General features: G+C 39.8%; 1 protein-coding gene across 5 annotated transcripts in view; it reads right to left on the bottom strand.

Annotated features, from left to right (window-relative positions):
* The window catches only part of LOC101688019 (vasculin-like protein 1), a 59,690-nt gene that overhangs the window by 22,993 nt on the left and 8,841 nt on the right, over window positions 1–27,856 (bottom strand). For all 5 annotated transcript variants that reach the window (XM_045064444.1, XM_045064445.1, XM_045064447.1 and 2 more), the window contains exons 2-6: window positions 17,754–18,764; window positions 17,037–17,151; window positions 13,081–13,210; window positions 12,451–12,737; window positions 70–142 (exon numbers count right to left, since the gene is read on the bottom strand). In XM_045064444.1, coding sequence (XP_044920379.1) covers window positions 70–142; window positions 12,451–12,737; window positions 13,081–13,210; window positions 17,037–17,096 — 550 coding nt within the window. In that variant the 5' untranslated portion in view covers window positions 17,097–17,151; window positions 17,754–18,764. The remainder of the gene's footprint in view (window positions 1–69; window positions 143–12,450; window positions 12,738–13,080; window positions 13,211–17,036; window positions 17,152–17,753; window positions 18,765–27,856) is intronic.

Genomic DNA, 27,856 nt, shown 5'->3' on the forward strand with positions numbered 1-27,856 from the left:
GAATTGTTGCTCCTCTCCATGCTAAGAAAAATGTAAAGCTGTGCCTTTAAAATGGCAAAATCTACCTACCCCACACTCCAGAAGGGGTCCCAATAGGTCTGCATGGCTGATTCTGTTTGCCAGCTTCTGGATTCAAAGAAGGCTAGGAAAAAAGGGATATTAATAGTTGATAAAGAAAGCTAATATTTTGGCACTTTTCACAAAGCAGCCATCACCATGGAACCTATCCGATAATTATGTATCAGCAGCACTTACTTAATCCTGTATTCAGAATCGACAAGTAAGCAGAAGATCCTGAAATGCTAAATCCATAGATCTTATATTAGTGTTAGGCTATCTTGGGTTTCATTTCCTTTAACATAAGAGGACTAAAAAAATATTTTTAACTAAACAGACTAAATGTGCAAGTTCTTATCTTCCAATAGGGTATGCACGGTATATAAGGAGGCACAGAAAACTGAATGGACAAGAATATAGATCACTTTTCTCAGATTTAAGGACAATCTGGTCAGTGAAATGTATAGTATATGTAGCTTTCCTAAGACTGCTTTATAGGGCAGAGGCAGACGATGTGCCAGGGATTTTGCTAGGAATATAAAGGCAATTAAGACAATTAAAACAATGAAGTCCCACAGTCAAGTGGGACTGTGACCCTTGTGGGCATGGGTCCCACAAGGGTCACAGTCCCACTACAAAGATATATACTCGTAGACAAATAAGCACAACAAAAGGTTACCAGGTCTGATAAAAATTTATATTAGGGAAGAAGGAATAGTCAGTTCCACTTGAAAGAGAAGTGCTATCAGAAAAGGTTTCATTAGAGGTTCAATGACTAAGAAGAATCCTTAAAGATGAATTCCAAAGCTGGAAAATGGGTGATTCCAGGAATAGGATGCTCAGTGAACACCCAGACAGGAAAGCACGAAAAACAACAGAATATTCAGAGATCTGCAAATAGTTTAGAATGATGAGCACTAGGGAAGGAGGGGAACGTTCTGTGGTGAAAGAGGTATCTGGCAAAGTAGGTAAAGTAGCCAGAATTTTTAGGGAAACTTAATTTTATTCTGTAGGTATTGAAGATCTATCTCTCACGCACTAAACATATCCATAATCATCAAGTTTACAACAGTCTGGTAGCAACTTGAACGATGTATTTGAAGGCTTAAGCATCAACTAGACCATTCCACAGTTCAGGAGAATAATGAAGGTAACAGAATAGAGAAAGAGATGAGGGGAAGGATCGAAGTGTTAAGAGCAGTAACACTTAACAACTAACTCCAACTTGGGACGCCTGGGTGGCTCAGTTGGTTAGGCAGCTGCCTTCGGCTCAGGTCATGATCCCAGCATCCTGGGATCGAGTCCCACATCGGGCTCCTTGCTCAGCAGGGAGCCTGCTTCTCCCTCAGCCTCTGCCTGCTATTCTGTCTGCCTGTGGTCGCTCTCTCTCCCTCTCTCTCTGAAGAATAAATAAAATCTTAAAAAACAAAACAAAAAAAACAACTAACTCCAACTAACTAACAACTACGTACAGGAGGTATGAGTATGACACTGGTATCCAAGCCTTAACTTTACAATATGCTAATAGAGTAGGAAAATGGCTTTTTGGCAAAATTACCCATAGAACATTAAACAACAGAAAGATGCCCAGATTCCACTGAGCTTCTGAATCAAAATGTCTAGGGATGGGGCCCCAGCAGGTATATATTTTCAATCCATCAAGGTGAGAACCACAAGCATAGAACAAGCACAGAAACATAGTGAAGAACCAACTCACCATATAAATGGAAAAAATTAATGACAAAATATGAAGGACAGATTACACTCCTCTGGATGGAAAAGTACAGGTAGAGGGAGTCCCCATGGATAAAAGCTGTATTTTCCCATTTTAATAGGTTTGTGTTCTTAGTCACATTCTATTCAGGGTTTTCAAAGATACTGCCCCTGTTTATATGGTATCTTTTATTTCTTTCCACTGATTTTTTTTAATTTTTATTTTTTTATTTATTTTTATTTTTTTAAAGATTTTATTTATTTATTTGACAGACAGAGATCACAAGCAGGCAGAGAGGCAGGCAGAGAGAGGGGGGGGGGAAGCAGGCTCCCCGCTGAGCCAAGAGCCCGATGCGGGGCTCGATCCCAGGACCCTGAGATCATGACCTGAGCCGAAGGCAGCGGCTTAACCCACTGAGCCACCCAGGCGCCCCTCCACTGATTTTTAAAAATAGTAAAATATACAGATACAAAAAAACTGCATAAGACAAATGGGCAAAAAGTTCTTGTAATCACCACTTAATTCACTCAGTTTAATCAACAGAACATTACCAGCCAAACCAGAACATTTTATAAGCTTCATTCAAAAAAACAAAGTAAGAGAAAAAAACAACAAAAACTCTAACCACAAACTTCTCCCCCTCTAAAAATAACCATTATCCTAAGTTATGGTGATCACCTCTTTGCTTTTACCACCCAAGTATATGTCCCTCAAAATGATAGTTTTGTTTCCAAAAAAACATCTCTCACTTCTCTTAACCTACAGGTTACTTAAATAAATGTTATACCACTAGATTTCCTATAAATTGGAAGCAGGTTGGAGAGACTACAGAACCCCTCTATACACATTTGACGGTGTAAAACTATTGGCTAACATTCTGACTCCGGTAACTGTTATTCCATTGACTTTTTTTTTTTTTAAGATTTTATTTATTTATTTATTTATTTGACAGAGAGAAATCACAAGTAGATGGAGAGGCAGACAGAGAGAGACAGAGTGAGATCATGATCTGAGGAGAAAGCAGAGGCTTAACCCACTGAGAATAATGAAGCCGCCCCACTGACTTCTATTATAAAACTTTGTCAAAGTCTGATTTTTCTTTCTAAGTCACTGGGACTTGATGTTTAAGGGGTATTTTTCTTTTTCACTTGAGTCTAGCATTTTATTTTATTTTTTTTTTAAAAAGATTTTATTTATTTATTTGACAGAGATCACAGGTAGGCAGAGAGGCAGGCAGAGAGAGAGGAGGAAGCAGGCTCCCTGCTGAGCAGAGAGCCCAATGCAAGGCTTGATCCCAGGACCCTGGGATCATGACCTGAGCCGAAGGCAGAGGCTTTAACCCACTGAGCCACCCAGGCGCCCCGAGGCATTTTATAAGCCTACTTAGGTGCTGGCTGTTCTGTCCTTTCAATTCATAGCTCAAATTTTACTGTATTTCAAGAAATTATTCTTGAATTATAATTTTTAGCCTTTAAGCGTTTTTTTTTTCTGGGTATGTGTGTGTACAGGATCTTTATACACACACACACACACACACACACATGTGTGTATATATACATACACATATATAGATGCTCTTTTTTGACCAAATCTGTATCATTTCTCATTCTTTTATTATTTTTAAAAATAATGAAGCATTAAAAAATTAAGTAAACTCTACCCTCAATGTGGGGCTTGTAACTCACGACCCTGAGACTGAGTCATGAGACCTCCATGAGCCCCTCAATTCTAACTTAAAAAAAAAAAAAAAGATTTATTTGAGAAAGAAAAAAAGAAAGAGCACACACACATGCACAGGGTGGAGAGGGGTAGGAGGGGAGGAAGACAGAATGCCAAACAGATTCCCTGCCAGAGTGTAGAGCCTCACTTGGGGCTTAATCCCAGGACTCTTAAGACCATGAACTGAGCTGAAACAAAGTCGATCACTTAACTGGCTGTGCCTCCCTCACTAAAAAATTTCCTCTTCTGAGGTGCCGGGGTAGCTCAATTGGTCAAATGCCCAACTCTTGATTTTGGCTCAGGTCATGGGACTGAGCCCCACACTGGGCTCTGCGCTCAGCAGTCTGTTGTCCCTCTCCCTCCATTCTCCCCAAATCCCCCTTATTCTCTCCCTAATAAATAAAATCTTTAATAAATTTTGTCCTCTTGTAATTCTTCTTGTTTTCCTCTTGTAATCCTTGAAAAACACGGATTATTCTCTTGTGTTCCTTGTTTAGTCTCCCTTTTCCTCAAAATTTTCATTACTTTTTTAAAGAAAGATTTTACTTATTTATTTGAGAGAGAGAGGGAGGGGGGGAAAGGTTGGAGGGAGAAGCAGACTCCCCGACAAGCAGGGAGCCCAATGTGGGACTCCAGGATCATGACCTGAGCTGAAGGCAGATGCTTAACCAACTGAGCCACCCAGGCACCCAACAAATTTTTCAATACTTCTTTCCTGATTTCTAGTACTTTTTTCTGGTTTAGGTTGTTCTTATGCCATTTTCTTAGTATCATTTAAATTTTAAAACAGCATGGTAACACTGTAGTAAGAGTAAATTTTAAAAGGTTCTTATCTGTTTTGTGGACATGCTGTACAGGTGTACTCTGCACTGTTAAGGATGTTATTCTGCTCCTTATTCTCTTGACCCTTTATGTTCATTTACATATGATTAGTTTTTGTCAATGTCAAGACAGCTTTTCTGACATGAAGCTTTAGAGCTCTCTGTTGTGTTGTTTTCATAAAGTGTTAAAAAATATGGTGGCTTAGTTTCTTTCATGCCCTGGCTACATTCCTCCCTCCCTTTTATCTCAACCTTCACTTTCCTTTGTCTCTATGTTTCCACCTCCACAGCTCAATCTGGATCCTATTTCCAACTGTTTTGTGTTCAGTGAGGGGCTACATTCTAGAAGGGGAATACACTGGCTGGTTAATATAAACAATGATATAGTACTCCGTGCCATTTACCAACTTATTGTTTCTTAGTTCCAAAGTCATCCTTTTTGCCTGCTCAGTATAAAAGTGTCTGGGCACTTAACATTTTTCCCTTGCCAGGTGGAAAGTTAACTTTTTTGTCAGTATAGAGCAAGAAAAAGATTTCTGCTTCTTGTTCCAGTGTGCTTCCTCAGCAGGCTCCTGCGGCACCCAGCTCCTGCTAAGCCAGGTTCTAAAGTCCATATGAGCTTTGACTTGAGTGGTTTTGTAGCAGAGTGGTATCTGAACAGCTCTACTGGGTACTCAAGAGGGCAGATTTCAGCATGTTCCCTGAAAACACCCAAGCAACTGTTCTGTCACTCAGTAAGCACCAACTAAGTCCTTTTTAACAAGGTCTGGTGGTGATGGGGGAAGAGGGAGACTCTCCCTTGGGCACTCTAGCTTAGCCCTAGGGTTATTAGCTATCCCTTATATTGGCTTCATATTCTTTAGTCCCTTATATTGGCCTTCATATTCTTTAGTGTTCTCTTTATTACTAGCCAACCGCTCATTACCCCAATCCTGTACTTTCCCTGTTCAAATTATTGTGTGGTTTCTCTCTTCATTGGTCCAGCCAGACCGTCCTGAGCCACCCAGGTGCCCCAGAAATAATTTCACTTTTGGGTGCCTGGCTGGCTCAGTCAGTTAAACATCTTACCTTCAGCTCAGGTCATGATCCCAGGGTCCTGGGATCAAGTCCTGCATCTGGCACCCTGCTTAGAGGGAAGACTGCTTCTCCCTCTCCTTCTGTCCCTCCCCCTGCTTGTGCCCTCTCATGTTCTGTCAAATAAATAAATAAAATCTAAACAAACAAACAAAAAAACAAAAAACCTTTTGTACATCCTGCACAGATGTCTAGATTCTCATGTCACCATTTTACACCACTTACTTCAACATTCTCTCTAAATATATTTTTTCCGGAACCATTTGCAACCTAAACCACTCATCCTTAAATACGTATTTCTTTAAAAACACATTAACATAATCACAGTATAATTGTAAAAATTAGGCAATTAAGATCAACAAATACTATCTAATCTGTCACACTTATTCAAACTATAACACTGATTAGTTTTATAGCAAAACAGAATTTTAAAAATGTACACTGTTTTCCCCTCATCCAGTGTCCAAAGGATCGTATGCTGCCTTTTTATTGGGGGGAGTAGGCTCCATGCCCAACACGGGTCTTGAACTCATGATCTTGAGGTCAAGAGTCCCACGAACTAAGCCTGCAAGGTCCTCCTCACAGGATTCCTTCAGTTGTCTTATTTCTTTAGTTTTCTTTATTGTTTTGTTTTGTTTTTTTTGACAGAGAGACATCACAAGTAGGCAGAGAGGCAGGCAGAGAGAGAGAGAGAGAGGAGGAAGCAGGCTCCCTGCTGAGCAGAGAGCCCGATGCGGGACTCGATCCCAGGACCCTGAGATCATGACCTGAGCCGAAGGCAGCGGCTTAACCCACTGAGCCACCCAGGCGCCCTCTTTAGTTTTCTTTAACCTGGAATTTTTTCTTTCATGATAAAATTTTTATTTTTAAAAGATTTTATTTATTTCAGAGAGACAGACAGAGCACAAGCAGGAGAGGCAGAAGCAGACTTTCTAACAAGCTTGGAGCCCAATGCAGTGCCTCAATTCCAGGACCTGGAGATCATGACCTGAATCAAAGGCAGACGCTTAACCATCTTTGCCACCCAGGCACCCCCATGACATTTTCAAAAAGTAGAGGCTAGTTCTTTTGATCAATCTTTTGTAATTCTTTATAGTAGAACTCCAACTTGAGTTTGTGTGATATTTTCTCATGGTTAGATTCAGGCTATGCATTCCTGTAAGGATTTAAAGAGGTGAGGTTGCATCCTCAATGCATCACGTCAGGAGGTTTATTTTATCTATTTCTACCATGCTTGGTGATGATAATCTGTTTTTAAATAAAATTTACATACAATGGTACACACATATACTAAGTATACAATTCCATGAGTTTTGAAAAATGTTTATAACTCCTCAACCTCTCTAAAAACAAAATTACCTACTGCAACAGTAAAGTTCCCTCATGCCCTTTCCCAGACAATCCCCATTCCACACAGGCAACCACTGTTGTGACTTTTTTTTTTTTTTAAAGATTTTATTTATTCACTTGACAGATATCACAAGTAGGCAGAAAGGCAGACAGAGAGAGAGGAAGGGAAGCAGGCTCCCTGCCATGCAGAGAGCCCGATGCGGGGCTCGATCCCAGGACCCTGGGACCATGACCTGAGCCAAAGGCAGAGGCTTTACCCACTGAGCCACCTAGGAGCCCCTGCTTTGACTTTCTTTTCCACCATAGATTATTTGCTTATTCTAGGACAGCACATAAACAAAATCAGGCAGTATGTACCATTCTGCAATTCATTGTTTTTTTATTAGTCACTCCTTATTAATGAATACATGTAGTCCATTTCATGATTATACCACAAGTTTTCTTTTTTTTTTTTAAGATTTTATTTATATATTTGACAGAGAGAGAGATCACAAGCAGGCGGGGGGGGGGGGAAGCGGGCTCCCCGCTGAGCAAGAGCCTGAAGCGAGGCTTGATCCCAGGACCCCAGGATTATGACCTGAGCTGAAGGCAGAGGCTTAACCCACTGAGCCCCCAGACGCCCCACAAGTTTTCTATTTTTGTGTCAAAGACATTTAAACTGTTTTCAGTTTGGGGCTTTTATGAATAAAATTATAATAAATGCCCATATACCTTTGTTTCTCTTGAGTAAATATCTATAAGTGCTGCGTCACAGGATAGGCTTATGTTTAGTTTCACAAAAATCTGCCACACCCTTTCCCAAAATGGTTTCTACTTCATGCTCTTACTATGTATGAGTTCCAAACACTTGAAAATGTCACCAAATTTAATGTTTTCAAACTTACACATTTTAGCCATTGTGGTGAATGGGTAGCAGTATCTCATAATCTGAATTTACACACTTCCCTTGTGACTAATGACACTCATCATTTTGTTCATGTGACTACTGGCCATTTGTGTATCTTCCATTGTGAAGAATCTGTTCAAATCTTGCTTGTTTTTTTAAAATATTAAGTTGTCGGGATACCTGGTTGGCTCAGCTGCAACTTGATCTGAGGGTTGTTTGAGCCCCACATCAGGTGCAGAAATTACTTAAATTAACTTTAAGACTTTTTTTTTTTTAAGAGAAAAGCTCGTGTGCAGGAGACCTACGATGGGATTAGAGTGGTAGGGGCCCAAAGCGAGAGGGAGAGACAGTTCAAAGCAGACTCCTCACTCAGCAAAGAGCCCAATGCAGGGCTCAATCTCAAAACCCTTAGGTCACAACCCAAGCTATAACCAAGAGTCCCATGTTCAAGTGACTGGGCCACCCAGGCACCCCTAAATAAACTTTAAAAAAAAAGAGAATAGAAAAGAAAAGAAAAGAAGAAAGATGGGTGCCTGGGTGGCGCAGTTGGTTAAGTGTCTGACTCTTGATTTCAGCTTAGGTCCTGATCTCAGGGTTGTGAGATCGAGCCCCAAGTTCCATCAGCTCACCACTGGTCTGAAGTCTGCCCCAAATTCTCTCTCACTCTCCCTCTGCAGGTCCCCACTTGCTCACTTTCTCAAAGAGAGAAAGAAAAATATATATTGAGTTGTCTTTTTTTTATTATTCAGTTATAAGAGTTATTTATATTACGGATACAAGTCCCTTTTCACAGATATGCTTTATAAATATTTTCTGTATTTTCTTTGAGTCTGTGAGATAAGCAGATGTTCTAAATTTGACGAAATCCAATTTATCAATGTTTTCCTTAAGGTTATTGCTCTCTTTGTCCAAAGAAATCTTCTCCTACCCTCTAAGGTGTAAAGAAGTTCCTCCAAATTTTCTTCTAGAAGCTTTAGAGTTTTAGGCCTTACATCTGGGTCTATAATTCCTCTCGAATTAATTTTTTTTGTATGCTATGAGGTAGGGGATATCTATCTATCTATCTATCTATCCTCTCACTATATACACACAGTTATTCTAGTACCATTTGTTAAACACATTTCTTTCTCTATTGGTCTGTTTTAGTATCTGTTGAAAATCAAATGACAATATAAATGTAGGTTTATTTCTGAGCTCTTTATTCTGCTCCACTATTAGTTTATTCTTATAATAATGTAACATCTTGATTATTATAGGTTTGTACTAAGTCTTCAAATTAGAGGAAGTCCTCCAATTCCATTCTTTCTCAAGATCACTTTGGGTATTCTAGGGTCTTTCAATAAAAAATTTTATTTCAATAAAAATTTTAGGGGTGCCTGGGTGGCTCAGTGTGGTTAAAGCCCCTGCCTTCGGCTCCGGTCATGATCCCAGGGATTGAGCTCGATCCTGGGATCAAGCCCCACATTGGGCTCTCTGCTCGGCAGGAAGCCGGCTCCCTCCTCTCTCTCTCTGCCCTTCCTTTCTGCCTACTTGTGATCTCTATCTGTCAAATAAATAAAAATCTTAAAAAAAAAAAAGTGATACATCAATAAAAATTTTAGAATAACTTAGTCCATTTCTGTAAGAATACACGCTGGTTGGTGTTATGCAGACTCTGTAGAACTGCTGTCCTAACCATGTTCAGTCTTCTAATTCAAAGCCTCCCATTCACAATGATAACTCTTTCATTTAGATCTTTAATTTCTCTTGGCAATATTTTTTGGCTTAGTATAGAGATCTTTCACATCTTTGGTTAAATTTATTACTAAACATTTTATTCCTAAGCAATTTTAAAAGTTTTTTATTTTTTGGCTTTACAAAAAGCATTTTATAAAACTTCATTTCCTATTGCAGGCACATAAAAATACAACAGAATTTTTGAAAAGTAAACTCTATACCCAATGTGGGCTCAAACTCGTAACCCTGAGATCAAGAGTCACATGCTTTACCAACTGAGGCAGCTAGATGCTCCCAGTTAATATCGACATAGGTGATCTTTACTGTTTAATGGTCCAAGGTAGACATTACTATCTATAACAATGCAGAGAAAATTAGTTTTTAAGGTTTTATTATTTGGCCGAGAGATAGAGAGAGGGAACACAAACGGGGAGTGGGAGAGAGAGAAGCAGGCTTTCTGCTGAGCAGGGAGCCCAATGTGGGGCCTGATCCCAGGACCCTGGGATTGTGACCTGAGCCAAAGGCAGATGATTAACGGCTGAGCCACCTGAGAAAATCAGGGTTATTTAACTTGTCCAAGGTAACTGTAAGATGGTTTATTACATCAAACTAATACCATTTTAAAACAAAAAATAACTTTTCTAATTATACATTGTACAGTATAGAAAAATATATAGAAAATTTATAAAATATATAAAAAATATATAAAAAATTTGTCCCCAAAATACCTTGATTTTACTATTTTTGGTTAACTACATTTTCTTAAGTGTACACTTCTTGAATGTTCTTGAGTGTACACTTACACTTTTCTTCTTCAACCATTTACTTCCCAGCCTCCTTACAGCTATTTCCATAGGTTCTAGGGCCCTCTCTGAATACATCACTCTCCATTCTTACCCATCCAACAACCTCATGTATCATCTTTTTTTCCATGTGCACATCTCCAGATCTTACTCATCTTTTTGATAAAAAGAATGTTATCTTCTCCCTCCAATTACGCTCCTGTTTTTCCTTTTTAAATTATTTATTATTCATCAATTTGCTTTAAATCGAAATTGAAATTTCTTACTCTTCCTTCTCTAGTTACCTCAGTTCCAATCCTTTAGATTTGTTCTCCAAACCACAATTGTTTGCAACCTAAATGTTTGCAAATAGGGAAATGGATAAATAAATCCAGTAGAGTCACACAATAGAATATTATATAATAGTGAAAAATTAAAGCAAGGTTTCTCAATCATGTTAATACTGCCATTTGGGGTTGGGCAATTCTTTATTATGGGGCTGTCCTGTGCATTATACGATGTTTAGCAACAGCCCTGATCTCTACATACTAGATGTCCATAGCACTATCTCCAGGTGTGACAACCAGAATTTCTCCAGATATTGCCAAACGTGCCTTTGGTTGGTGGGGGGGATGGGCAATGGGGGCAAATTTGCTCCTGGTTGAGAACCACCGGTCTACTGTTATATATATCAAATACAGATAAATCTCAAAACAATTTTAAGCAAATAAAAGAGAACTACGATATTATCCATATAAACATCAAAATGAAGGAAAATGATATTAGTGTAGAGTGTTTATGGATACATACATGTAGTGAAAGTTTACCAAAACCATGATAAAGCACAGAAGTCAAGGTGATGATCACCTCTGGGGGGGGGGTTTGGGGAGGGTAGTGAGGATAGTAGGATTAGGGAAGCTTTAATTTGATGATGTGCATACTTGACCACTTTTCTCCTTTATGTACATTTTTATGTTTCTCCTTTTATATATACGTTCCTCCTTTTATGTACATATCTTTATGTACACTTAAGATATTTTAAAGGGGCACTTGGGTGGCTCAGTGGGTTAAGCAGCTGCCTTCAGCTTAGGTCATGATCTCAGGGTCTTGGGATCAAATCCCGCATCGGGCTCTCTGCTGAGCAGGGAGTTGGCTTCCCTCTCTCTCTGTCTGCCTCTCTGCCTACTTGTGATCTCTGTCAAATAAATAAATAAAATCTTAAAAAAAAAGGTATTTTAAAACATAAATGCAGTATTAATTTGCCCTTACTGACCTGGCTCAGGTTTGACTGACAGCAAACTTCCACTTAAATCACTCAGCAGGCATAGATAGTGCTACTTTCACATTTTTTTTCTGTTCTCGATTTATTTCCCACTGGGAATGCCACAGAATTGATAATGGGCCTTCTTATTAAATTCTGTCAATCAAAGGTGCCTGGGTGGCTCAGTGGGTTAAAGCCTCTGCCTTCAGCTCAGGTCATGATCTCAGGGTCCTGGGACTGGGGTCCCTGCTCAGTGGAAAGCCTGCTTCCCCCTCTCCCACTCCTCCTCTTCTGTTCCCTCTCTTGCTGTGTCTTTTTCTGTCAAATAAATAAATAAAATCTTAAAAATAAATACAATACAGAAAACTTTTTTTTTTTTTAAAGATTTTATTTATTTATTTGACAGAGAGACATCACAAGTAGGCAGAGAGGCAGGCAGAGAGAGAGAGAGGAGGAAGCAGGCTCCCTGCCGAGCAGAGAGCCTGATGCGGGACTCGATCCCGGGACGAGAGATCATGACCTGAGCCGAAGGCAGCGGCTTAACCCACTGAGCCACCCAGGTGCCCCCAGAAAACTTTTTTTTAAGGTGCACTAAAAACTCTACTTTGAGAAGCCAAAAGTCATATAATTCAATACACAATGGCAAAGTTTTACTGTATACATCGGCACTACCAACTGCATATTTGTAACATCACAACTTAAGAGGAAAAAGTCAAGAGTAAAAAACCTCTTATGGTAGTTAGAGAAAGACAAGTCAACATGAAGACCACATTTTTACATAACCTGAACATTGAATTTTGAATGTTGAACCTTATAAAACTTAAAGGAAATGAATTTTTTAAAGTTTCAAAAGCATAAAGATGAAAAATGGAGATTTGCTAAGTTACTTAAGAACTTTGGTCATCACCTTTACACTAATCAACTTCTTTCCCTCTAAAAGCAATAAAAATCTAAACTTAGGGACTTCCTTTTTAGTAATTTCTTCAAAACTTTATCATTATTAACAAGGTCTTCTATTTATGGCATTATTTGTTTAGGTTTTAACCACACATTTAAACCTTGATACTTACAAAATCTTCCTCTTCAAATTGTAATTTTTCCACCTTGTCTTCTTTCTTTTCTTCTCTAATCTCTATAGGTGGCTTTTCTTGAAAGGCACAGCCTTTCCGGGAATGGAAGCTGCCATTCCAGTGGCGATGGTTCCCTGTGCCACCCCCACTACGCTGGCTCATGCCATCATGACCTCGGGAAGAGCCATGCCAACCAGATAGGTTCCCTGTGATTCCAGCATATGCTCCCTTAGAGACACCAGAGTCCACAGAGTCGTGGCGAAACAGGGAGGGCTGGTGCCAGGAGTCTGGAATAATAAGGACAAGTAACACATTAGATTTTTGCTTCCTGATTTGATTTGCAATACTCCAAAAGCCCTTCAGGAGACCCTTTTTTTCTTTAAATAAAAGATTAAGTCCACAGAATTATCTTTTCCTTTTAATGTAATTTCTATATGAGATCTTCAATTGAATAAATGACACACGAGAGCACAAGAACGTTAGAAAGCCAATGTAACTGAATAACGACAACTGAAGATCTAACTGGGAAACTTGTTTTAAGAACAGCCTATCAAGGTCATGGACATGTAGCCTCTATGTGGGCTTAACTGAGTAGCTTAAATATAGTCATGGAAGCTCGGCATGGCTCACCTCCTGCAGTTCGCAGAGGTCCATTGTTAAAAAAGCCATCAGAGGAATTATGTCGACGACGGCTTACTCCAAACCTACGATCTCCTCGGGGTAGGTGCTCTCCGTGTTTTTCGAAGGTGGCTGTGGGTGACTAAGATGATCAAATATAGAGAAGCAAACAGATTAAGAAGATAACAATTTCTTCAATTATTTGCATCAGAGAGGATAAAAAAAAAAAAAGCACTATCAATATCCATTAAAATAAGCTCTCAAATTTTACACGTAAGATACTAGGTTAACCTTGTAACAGGAAAGGAAAAGCAACATGCTTGGTTAAAAAAAATTCTAAGCAACTTTATTATTCTGCAATTGGAGAGAGAGAAATGGTTTAAATACCACAGCACTTTATTGAGTAACAACTACATGGTTTTTATAGTTTTATAAAACACTTATTTCTATGGGGCGCCTGGGTAGCTCAGTGGGTTAAGCCTCTGATCAGGTCATGATCTTGGAGTTCTGGGATGGAGCTGCGCACTGGGCTCTCTGCTCAGCAGGGAGTCTGCTTCCCCCCCCCCCCATGACTATTGTTCTGCCTACTTGTGCTCTCTCTCACTCTACCCAATAAATAAATAAAATCTTAAAAAAAACCCAAACACTGGGACGCCTGGGTGGCTCAGTGGGTTAAGCCACTGTCTTCGGCTCAGGTCATGATCCCAGGGTCCTGGGATCGAGCCCCAAATCAGGCTCTCTGCTCAGCAGGGAGCCTGCTTCCTCCTCTCTCTCTGCCTGCCTCTCTGCCTGCTTGTCATCTCTCTCTCTGTCAAAGAAATAAATAAAATCTTTAAAAAAAAAAACAACCCAAACACTTACTTCTAGAAATTACTTAATATTCATAAGAGAATTATAATTTGGCATCAGCTTCATTTTACTCATTTACACATGAGGAAAGAAGTCAGGGAAAATAAGTCTTTAAGGTTATACAATGAAAAGGAAGCTGTTCGGGGCGCCTGGGTGGCTCAGTGGGTTAAAGCCTCTGCCTTCGGCTCGGGTCATGATCCCGGGGTCCTGGGATCGAGCCCCGCATCGGGCTCTCTGCTCAGCGGGGAGCCTGTTTCCCCCTCTCTCTCTGCCTGCCTCTCTGCCTACTTGGGATCTCTGTCTGTCAAATAAATAAATAAAATCTTTAAAAAAAAAAAAAAAAAAGGAAGCTGTTCTAGATGAACTTTCATTTACCTCCCTATTCCAAATAATTTTATTCTAGAACATTCTTTTTACTAAATTTTAAAATTTTATTACTATTTTTAGAGCATTCTTTAATTTCAAAAGAGAGACCGAAAGTCTTAAAAGGTATGAAAAATATGGATATAACTGACAAAGGCGCAGAGGAAAACTACAGGTTGAGGCACACACATCTTTGCATCTATTTTCTTAGTTTTATAGTTTTTAGCTCTTTAATTTAGGTTATGATCCGCTTCAGGTTTATTTGCGTGTGGTATGAAGTAAAGGCTGAAGTCAAGGTTCTCACTTCATATCTATCTATCTCCAGTTCTAGAACCATTTGCTAAAAAAGAGTATCACTTCCACATTAAATTACCTTGGCACTTTAGTAAAAAATATCTATGTACAGAAGTATTTCTGAATTCTCTATTCTATTCCATTGCTTTCTGTCTATCCTTATCCCAACACTGCAGAACTTTGTTCATTGCAGCTTTACTGGAAATAGTGAAATCTCATTTCCCAATTCTTTTTACTCTACTTCACTGTGCTAGATTATTATTTGTAAATAATAATGCCTTCCTGGGTCCCACAACTAATCCCTCAGGCCCACCATCCCCCAAGCTTTGGGTCAGATTATGTCAATTAAGAGATCTTGGGAATCTCCAAAGGACGACTCAAAAATAAAGTTTAGAGCAAAATGTTGTGGGTCTAAATAGATCAGGAACATCTGCCCCCAAATTCCCATTTAAAAACAAGGTAAGGGCAAGGGTCTCAGTCAGTTGGCAGTCTGACTCCTGATCTTGGTTTGGGTGATGATCTCAGAGTCATGAGATAGAGGCCTTTGTTTGAGATTCTTTCCCTCTCCCTTTGCCCCAACCCCCACTCTGAAGTGGGGGCACTCTCTTTCTTTCTATGAAATAAATTCTTAAAAACAAAACAAATAAACAAAAAACAGGGGAGGGCGCCTGGGTGGCTTAGGCGGTTAAGTGTCTAACTCTTGATTTCAGCTTGGGTCATGAACTCAAGGTTCTAGGACTGAGTCCTGTGTCTGGCTCCATGCTCAGTGTAGGGTCTGTTTGGGATTCTCTCTCCCCCTCTCACTTTGCCCCTCCCCCACTTGTGTTCTTTCTCTAAAATAAATAAAATTTTTAAAAAATAAGGGAAGATAGGCCTTTTTTTTTTTTTGAGATTACACAGCATGTGTCCCTCCTCTATTAGTTGGCAAAATGGGAAGCTTTTTTTTTTTTTTTTTAAGATTTTATTTATTTGTCAGAGAGAGAGCGAGAGAGAGTGAGCACAGGCAGAGAGAATGGCAGGCAGAGGCAGAGGGAGAAGCAGGCTCCCTGCCAAGCAAGGAGCCCAATGTGGGACTCGATCCCAGGACGCTGGGATCATGACCTGAGCCGAAGGCAGCTGCTTAACCAACTGAGCCACCCAGGCGTCCCAACGGGAAGGATTTTTAAGCTTATTAGCTTCCCAAAGGTTTCTTTACCGGGACGCCTGGGTGGCTCAGTTGGTTGGACGACTGCCTTCGGCTCAGGTCATGATCCCGGAGTCCCGGGATCGAGTCCCATATCAGGCTCCCAGCTCCACGGGGAGTCTGCTTCGCTCTCTGACCTTCTCCTCGCTCATGCTCTCTCTCACTGTCTCTCTCTCAAATAAATAAATAAAATCTTTAAAAAAAAAAAAAAAAAAAAAAGGTTTCTTTACCAATAATTAAGGCTATTTCTTTTTTTTTTTTTTTAATTTAAGATTCTATTTATTTATTTGAGAGAGAGTGCACAAGCAGGGGGAGAAGGAGAGGGAGAGGGAGAAGCAGGCTCCCCACTGAGCAAGATGTGGGGCTTGATCCAAGGACCCTGGGATCACGACCCAAGCCAAAGGCAGACACTTAGCCAACTGAACCACCCAGGTGCCCCAATATTTGAGGCCATTCTTCTGTGCACTGTGAGTACAACTAATCCACTCTGGGCTACTTTATATGAACTGGCTGTTTATATTCCTAATGTAACATACAGTTTCCCCTGAAATCATTAAGTAGATTATCACCCCTAAAACAGAATTTCTAGGATTTAATCTGAGATCCATGTAAATAGTCAATGTCTCTCCCTTTTCATCCTCCTCATCTACTACTACAATGTGCATTTACACCAAAGGTCCATTTCCCCTAAAAACCATTTCGTGTTTACCTCTGCCCCCTATACGTAAATAATAGATCAGCAGGTATGTTTTGGTTCCAAAGTGTAGTGCAGTTAATCCAGGAAACCTTTTTTAAAATAAATATTTTATTTATTTATTTGAGAGAGAGAGAGAGAGAGAACAGCATGAGTAAGGTGGGGGGAGAGGGTGAGGAAGAGGCAGAGGGAGAAGCAAACTCCCCACTGAGCAGGGAGTCCTACACAGGCCTCGATCCCAGGACCCTAAGATCATGACCTGAGATGAATGCAGACACTTAACCAACTAAGCCACCTAGGCGCTTCTAATCCAGGAAGTCTTAAGTGTGCCACATGAGGAAAGCTTAGCATATAATGAAATAAGGGGATGAGGAGATACCTGGCAATCGTGGGGTCCACAATAACTTAAACTGTCTGTTTATATCCTATGAAAACATATATAATATGTCTATGAAAACATACTTTAAACCCTCAGGCAAGACTGAATACACAAAAACACCTAGACAGTAAAACAGAGGCCATCAATAAGTTGGGGATAAAAAGAACTGGTATTTGGAAGGTTACTATAGTAATGAAGAACAGTACCTTAGCTGACTGTGGTGTTGAGAAATTTAGCCAAGCAGGAACAAAGTCATGCTGCGCCATTTAGGTCCAGTGTCTCTTTTCAGCAAGGTGAGGCATCCAACCTCATGGCCAGGATCTGAAAATGAGAAAACTCAAATCAGTTATACTTGCAATTGTTATACCTGATAACAATGTACAAATTGTTATACCTGATAACAATGTACAAAAGAGTCTGTGATTACTCTAAGATTCCCTCTTTACAGGAAGACCTGCTATCTCTGAGCCTCTCTAAGACTACTTATCTGGCTCTATAACCTCAAAGAAGTTCTAAACAAAAGCAACAGTCCATGAATAATGACTATGAAAAACACATAAACAGAAAAGTATGACACAGACCTGGAAGGTTATATGACTAATGAATTCTTGAGTTTTAACAGAAGAACTTTAAGAATAAACACCTATTTAAAACTACTGATACTTATGAAGAGATTAATATGCTTCTGGTACTCTGGTAATTTGTGGCAAAAGCAGAAAAGATCTTAAAGATACAATCCCTCAAGATTTGTTCTTTTAATTCCCTCAAATACCCACTAGCACCAGTTTTCCCAGGAGATCCACTGGTGTCTCCCACTACCCCACTAAGGCTCTTTAAAATTAAATACACCAGAAAACAGTAGCTATTTTCCAAGATACACATACATAGTCTTCTTCTGAAGTTAGACATAGGAGAATATTTACCCCAGAGTGTAACCTCTGTGGTCCTGTTTCCCGAACTCCTTGAGTCTGCCAGCTGGATTTCCTACGAGGTTCTCTTGTTAAAAGGGTGCTTAAATAGGCTGGCCAGCAGCACGCCTTGTGATAAAGCACAAGGAAGCCAGGCTCTGTCTGTATCACTCTTTCAAGTCTCCTCAATTGCTCATCTTAAACTATCTAGTTCCTGACACGTTTCCAAAAAGGGGAAGGGGAAAGGGGAAGGGGAAGGGGAACATAAAAAGTATTTGTTACATTTAAAAAATGGGGGGAAGGGGAAAGAGCTATGTCTATGTTCACCTCATTCAACTTCCTTGAGTGATGGCACTATAATGCTGTTTAAATAGATAATACATGGACATTTGCACATTGAGTGCAAACACTGTTCATAACAAGGTCATAACTGGAAAGAGGTAAACTCATGTGTGGGCGAATGCCATCAAAGCCACAGATCAAAAATATAGCATTAGAGAGCAATAAAAGATCTTCTGAGCAGTCAATTCCAGTGGCAAAACATCCACATAACAAAGCCCTTAATTTATAAATCTCATTATTCCTACAGAGCTGCTAAAAAGTGTGCGGATATGTATTTATATCTGTTTTATTCTTCAGAATCTAAGGGACATAGGAAATCTGGTTTGTTTTTAATCAGACAGGAACTTAGTATGTTTTCCTCCAAAGAATAGCAGCTTTCAAGGCAAATTTCTTGGGTTATATAAAGCTCCCAAATGTATCTTCTATTTCTTTGGTTTTCACTATTTAAATTCACAGCAAAATTAAAACAAGTAGAAATAAAGAAGTCAAGGAGTAAAAGTTCCAAAGTGAGGTCGTCTTCTCTTCAGTCTTCTCTATTTCACTTGTTCCGCCTCCTCCTGAAGACTGAATTGAACTGGAAGGTGATACGAGGAGTCTTCTACTGCTTTAGTAGAGTAGTCATTTATTATTTTGGATCCATTTCCATCATTATTCAATCACTTAAAAGGCCACAGGAATCTATCACTATAAATAAAAAAGCAAAATAGCACAGTATCACAAGAAGCAAAATCACTGTTACAAGAATTGCTAAAATGGGATACAAATTATCAGTCAGTAAAAGGTACTACTAATCAAAATTTTAAGACCAATTTAGACATCAATTTAATGTGTCACCATCTATAATGACAACATAATTAGCTATAATTATTTTAAGAATTTTTAATGGGTTTTAGACAAGTCACCTGAACTGAGTTTGTTTTATATAACCTCATCCGTTATTAGCTGTCAAAGGTAATTCAGAAATGCAAATTAATGAATGTGTTAGATCTACATTTTCTCTCATACATGGGAATAACTTACTCTAAGTAATCACACAGCCATATAACTTGCTTATTACCGTAGTCATCAACTAATACCACCACAGCTGGATCTATCTATCTATCTATTTATTTATTTAGACACAGAGAAGGAGTGTGAGGATACAAGCAGGGGATGGGGAAGGCAGAAGGAGAGAGAGAAAGCAGCTCCCTGCTGAGCAAGGAGCCCAATGCAGTACCTGATCCCAGGACCTTGGGATCATGGCCTGGGCCAAAGGCAGATGCTTCATCAACTAAGCCACTCAGGCGTCCCACAACTAGATCTTTAAAAACAAGTCATTTGTTATAGCATTCCTTCCTCTTCAGATACCTAGTTATCAATGGAGAGACTTAAGCTCTTAGGCTCTGACTTAAGATATGCTCTAAGAGATGACATAAATATTTCTCTGGCAAATTCCCAACATTCTTCTATGAGCTACAAAGTTTTTTGATATAAGAAGAGGCTTGCATCTGTAGGCAATCCTGGTCTATACTGGTAAAGTCTAGTTTGGAGGATATTTCTCAAGTTTACAAGAATAAGAAATACCCAATTTGGACAGTAAATACTTCTGTGGGGAAATGAAAGGAAAAGAATAAAAAACAGGTATTGGGTGGCTTCAACTGCAATGCCTTCTTTCTTTTGTTTTATTTTGGTTTTTAGATTTTGTTTGTCAGAGAGAATGAGAGAAAGTGAGCATACGTGCACAAGAAGAGGGAGCAGCAGAGGGAGGGGAAGAAGCAGGCTCTCCACTGAGCAAGGAGCCTAATGCCTTACTCAATCCCAGGACCCTGGAATCATGACCTGAACCAAAGGCAGACATTTAACCAACTAAGCCATCCAGGCATCCTTGTAATGCATTACTTCTGAAGGTAAGTGATAAATACATGGCTATTCACTTGCTGTCTACACCTTTTTAAACATTTACCAGTTTATTAAAAGAATATGATAAAGGATATCAATCAACAACCAGATTTAAGAGATACATCGGGTGAGGTGAGAAAAGTGTGCATAGCTTCTGAGCTCTCTCCAGGTACCATCACTCCCCCCAGTCTCCACAAGTTCACTGGTCTCTACACTTCCTATATACTTATAATACTTAAAACAGTAATTAACAGAACAAGCACAAAAAAGTTAAATAAAAGAGGGTCGCCTGGGTGGCTCAGTAGATTAAAGCCTCTGGCTTTGGCTCAGGTCATGATCCCAGGGTCCTGGGATCGAGTCCTGCATTGGGTTCTCTGCTCAGCGGGGAGCCTGCTTCCACACCACCACCCCCGTCTGCCTCTCTGCATACTTGTGATCTCTCTCTGTCAAATAAATAAATAAAATCTTTAAAAAAAAAAAGTAAAAGATTTGCAATTTATAAGGTGAATACATATACATACACATAAATACCTATCAATCATCCAGAGTACATATATTCCTTTAGCATATATAAAAGTCATAAAAGCTGATTTTATACTAGCTAAAAGTCTCTGTTCCAAAGAGTAAAATAGTCTATTTTCTGTAACCATACTGTATTAAACGTAGAAAATGACATTTCTCTTGCAGTGCCCACTCTCCTTCTTCCCCCAAGAGATCCTGTCCAAAGCCATTAGGTGGGGTCAAACAAGGGTAAGATCTATGGGCAGCAGAGGCACAGAGCAGGGTGCTGGGACCTAATCAGGATGTGAAGTGTGTCCATGCAGGATCAAGGATAGGGAAATGTGTGTATGGCAAGAGACCACTGCAGGATGTCAGAGCCCATTAAGAAACATAAGGTGAATGTCCTATTAGAAGGGCAGCCCAATTCAGAGTGCAGGAGCCAGAGTAGAATGAGGAAGACTCCTGGCAGAGGCACAAGGCCAAGCAAGAAGTTGAGGGCTTCCATGTAGCAAGGTGCTTTATACAGGTATTGCAACCTGGGTGCAGTGAGGAAGGAATTCATGTAAGGGAAGAAGAGGTAATTGGAATTTAGCTACATACTGGGTATTGATCAAAACTTACTGTGGGAGAAACGATGTTCTGATAAAGAAACTTTCAACACACTTAAGCAGAATTACAAAAAACTACTACAAATAAGTCTGCAATATAATAGGGTGGAACAGTACTTAATGGAAAATAAGCTTTAAGACCACTTTAAAAAAAAAAAAAAGACTAAAAGGGACAGTTGAGTGGCTGAATCAGTGAAGCTTTCCACTCTTGATTTTGGCTTAGGTCATCTTTTTCCCTCTCTCAAAAAACAAAGACCAAAAAAAAAAAAAAAGAAAGAAAAATCAAAACCCAAACCAAACCAAACAACCCCCCTAGAAAACCTCAAAAGCCAGAAAAAAGCTGAGGGAAAAAAAAAAAAAAGGTCAGAAATAATGGAGATAATTTTAAAAATTTATAATTAATTAAAAGATTAGTAAGAAACAAACTGGTAAAACTGCTTAGGGGAAAAGATACAAATAAAAAAGACATCATGAAGAGGACATGAACAACAGATTAAGAAATATTATGAGCAAAACAATAACATTAGCAATTTACATGCTAATAAATTTGAAAATCTTAAATTAGATAACTTCTATTAGTTGGCAAATCTGTCACAGCAGAAAACTTGAATAGACCTGTATATATTATTATATAGGAAAGACACTTAAATGTAAATCAGAAAACTCTCCTTTTCAAAAAGGTTCCAGGTGAAGAAGAGAAGCTGAATCTCTGCCTGTAATTTGCTCTTGGTTAGCAAAGAAGTGCTTCAGTTAGTGAACTGGGACGGGGCGGTTAGCACTTCGGCCCCGACTTTAAAAAAAAAAAAAGTGTGCACAAAAGAATAGCTAATTCAAGCTAATTCAAGTATGACCTCTTCAAACTGGTTCAGTGGCCCAGACTAGAGATTTTTAAAATCAGGAGTGACTATAAGACACACCCAATTCACAGGATATTTAAGAAGAAAAATAAATAGAACTTCATAACTGATGGGATATGGATATAAAGGAGAAATATAGGCTCATTTCTAGCTTATGCAACTACATAAACATTCCTAATATAAGGAGTAAAAGCTGACTGGTTGCTGTTCCTTCAGTGTAATCCGAGTTGTTTGTGTTTTTGTTTTTTAAATATTTTATTTTTAAGTAATCCCTACACCCCATGTGGGGCTCAAACCCACAACACTGAGACCAAGAGTCACATGTTCCACCAATCAAGTCAGCCAGAAACCCCTAGAATTGTTTTTTTAAAGATTTTTTTTTTTTTTAATTTATTTGACAGAGATCACAAGCAGGCAGAGAGGCAGGCAGAGAGAGAGGAGGAAGCAGGCTTCCTGCTGAGTAGAGAGCCCGATGCGGGGCTCGATCCCAGGACCCTGGGATCATGACCTGAGCCCAAGGCAGCGGCTTAACCGACTGAGCCACCCAGGCGCCCCTAGAATTGTTTTTTTAAATGTATGTCTATACCTCTAACTCCCAGTAATAAATAAATGATAACAATATCCACATAATAGGTTTTTATAAACAAAACATAACTGCTGGATGACTTTTGTCTTAAGAATCTTGGTTTAGGGGACACCTGGGTGGCTCAGGTCTTGATCCCAGAGTCCTAGGATTGAGTCTCACATGGGGCTCCTTGCTCAGCAGGCAGTGTGCTTCTCCCTCTGACATTCTCTCTCTCAAATAAATAAATAAAATCATTTTTTAAAAAAAGAATCTTGGTTTAGGGGCACCTGGGGGTGGCTCAATCAGTTGAGTGTTGGACTTGATTCCAGTTCAGGTCATGATCTCCGGGTCCTGGAACTGAGCCCTGTGTCAGGCTCCGTGCTCAGCACAGAGTCTGCTTGTTCCTCTCTTCTGCGCTCCCTCCTTGCCCCTCCCAGCACACTGCTTGCTTCTCTCTCTCCAATTAAGTTAAAAAAAAAAGGGGGGGGGGCGCCTGGGTGGCTCAGTTGTGGTCCCAGGGTCCTGGGATCGAGCCCCACATCGGGCTCTCTGCTCAGCGGGGAGCCTGCCTCCCCCACCCTCTGCCTGCCTCTCTGCCTACTTGTGATCTCTGTCAAATAAATAAATAAATAAATAAAATCTTTAAAAAAAAGAAGAAAGAAAAACACACACCTGAGCTGAGATCAAGTCACATCCTTAACCAACTTAACCAGGCACCCCTTTAAAACAAAACACAAAACACACACACATGTATATATAAATTTACATACATATATTTTATTTTATTTATTTTTTTAAAGATTTTATGTATTTATTTGACAGAGAGAAATCACAAGTAGATGGAGAGGCAGGCAGAGAGAGAGAAAGGGAAGCAGGCTCTCCGCTGAGCGGAGGGCCCGATGTGGGACTCGATCCCAGGACTCTGAGATCATGACCTGAGCCGAAGGCAGCGGCTCAACCCACTGAGCCACCCAGGTGCCCCTACATATATTTTAAACACTTCATCTGAGAGAGTGTGTGCATGCATGCACCCATGAGTGAGGAGGAGGGGCAGAGGGAGAAACAACTTCCCACTTAGCCAGGAGGACCCTAAGATCATGACTGGAGCTGAAGGCAGATGCTTAACTAACCAGTCACCCAGGTACCCCTAAAATATGTAATTTTATTAATTAATTTTTTAAAGATTTTATTCATTTACCTGACAGGGAGAGAAAGAGCATGAGTGGAGAAAGGTCAGTGGGAGCAGCAGACTCCCGGCCGAGCAGGGAGCCCAACGTGGAACCTGATCCTGGGACTCCAGGACTGCGACCCAAGCTGAAGGCAGTCACTCAACCAAATGAGCCACCCAGGTGCCCCTCAAGTATGTAATTTTAATATGAGACATCAAGTACATGTTCTGAAGCTCAGAAAGGTCTGTCCTGGAGACAGAATTGTGGGAATTGTCAGTCTCTGGTAGACAATGTTTAAATGTCAGAAGAGAGGAGATCTAGGGAAGCTATAAACATATGAGTTTCTTGAGTTTCTAAGTCCTGTCTATTCCATCCCTAAGTTTCCATTTCTATTTATCACTCCAGGTTCCAATCACCAATAAGAAAACTGGTTTCATAGGGACTACTAGTCCGTTCCAGAGGTTAACAACAACAAAAAAAATAAGGCAGGGGTGCCTGGCTGGCTTAATTAGTAGAGCATGTGACTCTTGATTTTGGGGCCATGAGTTCAAGCCCCATATTTGGTGTAGAGATTAAACAAACGAAGGCAGGGTCTAAAATGGTAAGGGACTTATCTGAGGTAACACATCTAATAATCAGTTAGGTCAGGCCTAGAATCAAGTCTTCTAACTTCATTGCCTTCTGAATTACATTGTGGTTCTTACTCTCCAGTTATAAAGTATGCTTCCTAAAATTAGAAAATTAGAACAAACTCCTTAAAGTCTTATGAAACAAGTGTACTAAATAGGGAATTTAATTAATTTAAATACAGGGTGTTTTTTTTTCCTTTCTTCTTATACTCCTCTTATTATTTTTGTTAACCAAATCTGGCTTCCAGGCAAAACTCAAAGACTTGAAAAAAACACATACTGAAATGTGGCTGGTAAGCACATGGCTCCTCATCTTAATGAAACTTCAATCTCATGTCCTTAGCCATGAGAATACCTAAAAGAACAGGACCCATAAATCTAACTCCATTATAGGAAAAATAATTCAAAACATGTACTACTGAGCCATGAAGCTCCAACGACCTGACATATCCACATCTAGCTGAGAAAAAGAAAGCAAAGAAGCCACAAGATGTTCTTTCTGCAAAAGATTATCAGGCTCATGCCAAATGACCAGCTAAAAGGGGTAAGTGGACTTGAAGAGTTTGAAAGGAACTTCCCTACCTTCTAGTTCCAAGCTCACTTCTTTAAAATTAACCTGAGGCCTGAAGTTGAGTGGGTTTAGTGTCCAAATCTTGGTTTCAGCTAGGATCGTGGTCTCAGGGTCATGGGATGCGGCCCCACATTTGGCTCCACGCTCGGCGGGAAGTCTGCTGGAGAACACCGCGCACCTGCAGTCAAGGCATCACGTTGGGTCTTTTTTCCCAACTCCCCAGTTCAAAAGTGTCCTTCCCCTCCTCACCCATCTTACTGTGATGTACTACCTTAAGTGTATTAAAAAGAAAAAGAGTCTTTTGATTCATCTTGGAGTATTTTTAAGATTTTATTCATTTATTTGGCAGACAGAGATCACAAGTAGGCAGAGTGGCAGGCAGAGAGAGGGAGAGAGAAGGAAGCAGGCTCCCCGCTGAGCACAGACTCTGATGCGGGGCTCGATCCCAGGGTCCCGGAACCATGACCTGGGCCAAAGGCAGAGGCTTTAACCCACTGAGCCACCCAGGCGCCCCTTGCCCCACATCAGGCTCTTTGCTCAGCAGGGAGCCTGCTTCCCCCTCTCTTTCTGCCTGCCTCTCTGCCTACTTGTGATCTCTGTCAAATAAATAAATAAAATCTTAAAAAAAAATTAACTTTAAGGGCATCTGGTGGCACAGTCAGTTAAGCAGCTGGCTCTTGATTCTGGCTCAGGTCATGATCTCAGGATCCTGGGATTGAGTTCTGCATTGGCTTGTGCTCAACTCAAAATCTGCTTCAGGATTCTCGGTTTCCCTTTTCAGACCCCCCAGCTTGCTTGTGCTCGTTAAAATAAATAAATAATGCTTTTAAAAAATTAACTTTAAGTGGATCAAAAGGTCTGAATTTAAGAGCTAAAAGTAAACAGGAGCAAATTTTTGTGATCTTAGGTTAGGTAATGATCAATTAGATATTAACAAAATTAAAAATGTTTATGCTTCGGGGTACCTGGCTGACTCGCTCAGAAGGGTATGCAATTTTTGATCTCTGGGTCGTGAGTTTCAGCACCATGTTGTATGTAGCTATTACTTAAATAAATGAAACTTAAAAAGTGTGCTTCAAAAGATGGACACCCTCAAGAAAGTGAAAAGACAACCCAAAGACTTAGACAAGATATGAGAACAACCCAAGTGTCCACCATGGATGAATGGCTAAAGAGGGGAGCCTGGGTGGCACAGCTGGTTAAGCATCCAATTCTTGGTTTCAGCTCAGGTCATCATCTCAGGGTTCTGAGATGGAGCCCGGCACGTAGTTCAGCACTTAGCCTGTTGTCTGCTTAAGTTTCTCTCTCCCTTTCCTTCTGACCCTCCCCACTGCTTGCTCTCCCTCTCTCTAAAGTAAATAAATCTCAAAAAAGAAAAGAAAATGGATCATCCTTACCATACATAGAATATTATTTAGTTATAAAAAAGAATGAAATCAGGGCCCATGTGTGGCTCAGTTGGTTAAGTGTTTGCCTTCGACTCAAGTCGTGATCCCAGAGCCCTGGGATTGCGCCCTGTGTCGGGCTCCTTGCTCAGCCAGAAGCCCTGCCCCTCTCCCTCTGCCCTGCTCTTGCTCTCTCTCATTTAAAAAAAAGAAAAAGAAAGAAAGAAAGAAAGAAAAGAAAAGAAATGAAATAGAAATCTTCCCATTTGTGGCAACATAAATGGACCTCAAAGGCATTATGCTAAAATGAAGTTAAGCAGAAAAAGACAAATACCCTGATCTCTCTTATCTGTGTAATCTACAAAAACACCAAAAGGTATAAACTTCCAGTTATAAATTTCAGTCATGGGGATGTAACATACAACATGGTGATTATAACTATACTGCAATGCAGTATTTGAAAGTGGCTGAGTGGTCTTAAAAGTTCTCATAACCGGAAAAAAATTTTCTGGCAATATATAGTGATAGATATTATCTAGACTTACTGTGATCATTCTACAACATATACAAATATTTTATCATTATGTTGTACACATGAAATGTGTACAACATAATGTACACATGAAATAAATATAACGTTGCATGTCGGTTATGTATCAATAAAATAAAGAACTCTTACAAACAACAATAAAAAGACAAATAACCCAATTAAAAAAGTGGACAAGGGCAGCTGGGTGGCTCAGATGGTTAAATGTCCAACTCTTTATTTCCACTCAGATCGTGATCTCAGGGTTGTAAGATTGAGCCCTAAATCTGGCTCCACTTTCTGCAGGGAGTCTGTCTGAAACTCTCTACCTCTGCCCCTCCCCCCAATTTATGTGTGTGCACTCTCTGTCAAATAAAATCTCCAAAAAATAACATTTTTTAAAAAGCAAAGGATGTGAATAAACATTTCTCCAAAAAAGATATTCAAATAACTACTAAACATAGGAAAAGATGCTTAACATCATTAGCCACAAGGGAAATGCAAATCAAAACCACAATGAAGATACAATTTCACACCTACTAAGATGGTTGTAATAAATGACGTAATAACAAGTGTTAGGATGCAGAGAAACTGAAACGACCATATACTGCTGGTGGGAGTGTAAAATGCTGCAGGCTCCCTGAACACAGATTCTCAAAAGGCTAAACAGAGTTACCATATGCACACCATATGCAGTTACCAAGTGCACTCCAAAAAGATCCAAGAAAGATGTAAAAATCCGTTCACACAAAAGCTTGTATGCTCATAGCAGCAGTATTCATAATAAAGAGCCACAGAGAGGCGACAATTCAACAATTCCAATGCCCATCAATTCTGATGACTGGACACACAAAAAGCAGTATATTCATATAACAGAATAGGATACATAAATAAACACAAGTAAAACACTGATACACAGTACAATGTAGATGGAACCTTAAAAACATTGTTAAGTGAGCAAAGTCAGACATAAGAGATCACTTACTGTATAATTCTATATGAAAAGCCCATAATAGGCAACCATGTAGAGACAGGAAGATTAGCAGTAGCCTACTGCTAATGGTTATGGAGTTTCTTTTTGGCGTGA

Source organism: Mustela putorius, unplaced genomic scaffold, assembly GCF_011764305.1.
Source record: "Mustela putorius furo isolate JIRA1106 unplaced genomic scaffold, ASM1176430v1.1 tig00003853_pilon_pilon_pilon, whole genome shotgun sequence".
Lineage (NCBI taxonomy): Eukaryota > Metazoa > Chordata > Mammalia > Carnivora > Mustelidae > Mustela > Mustela putorius.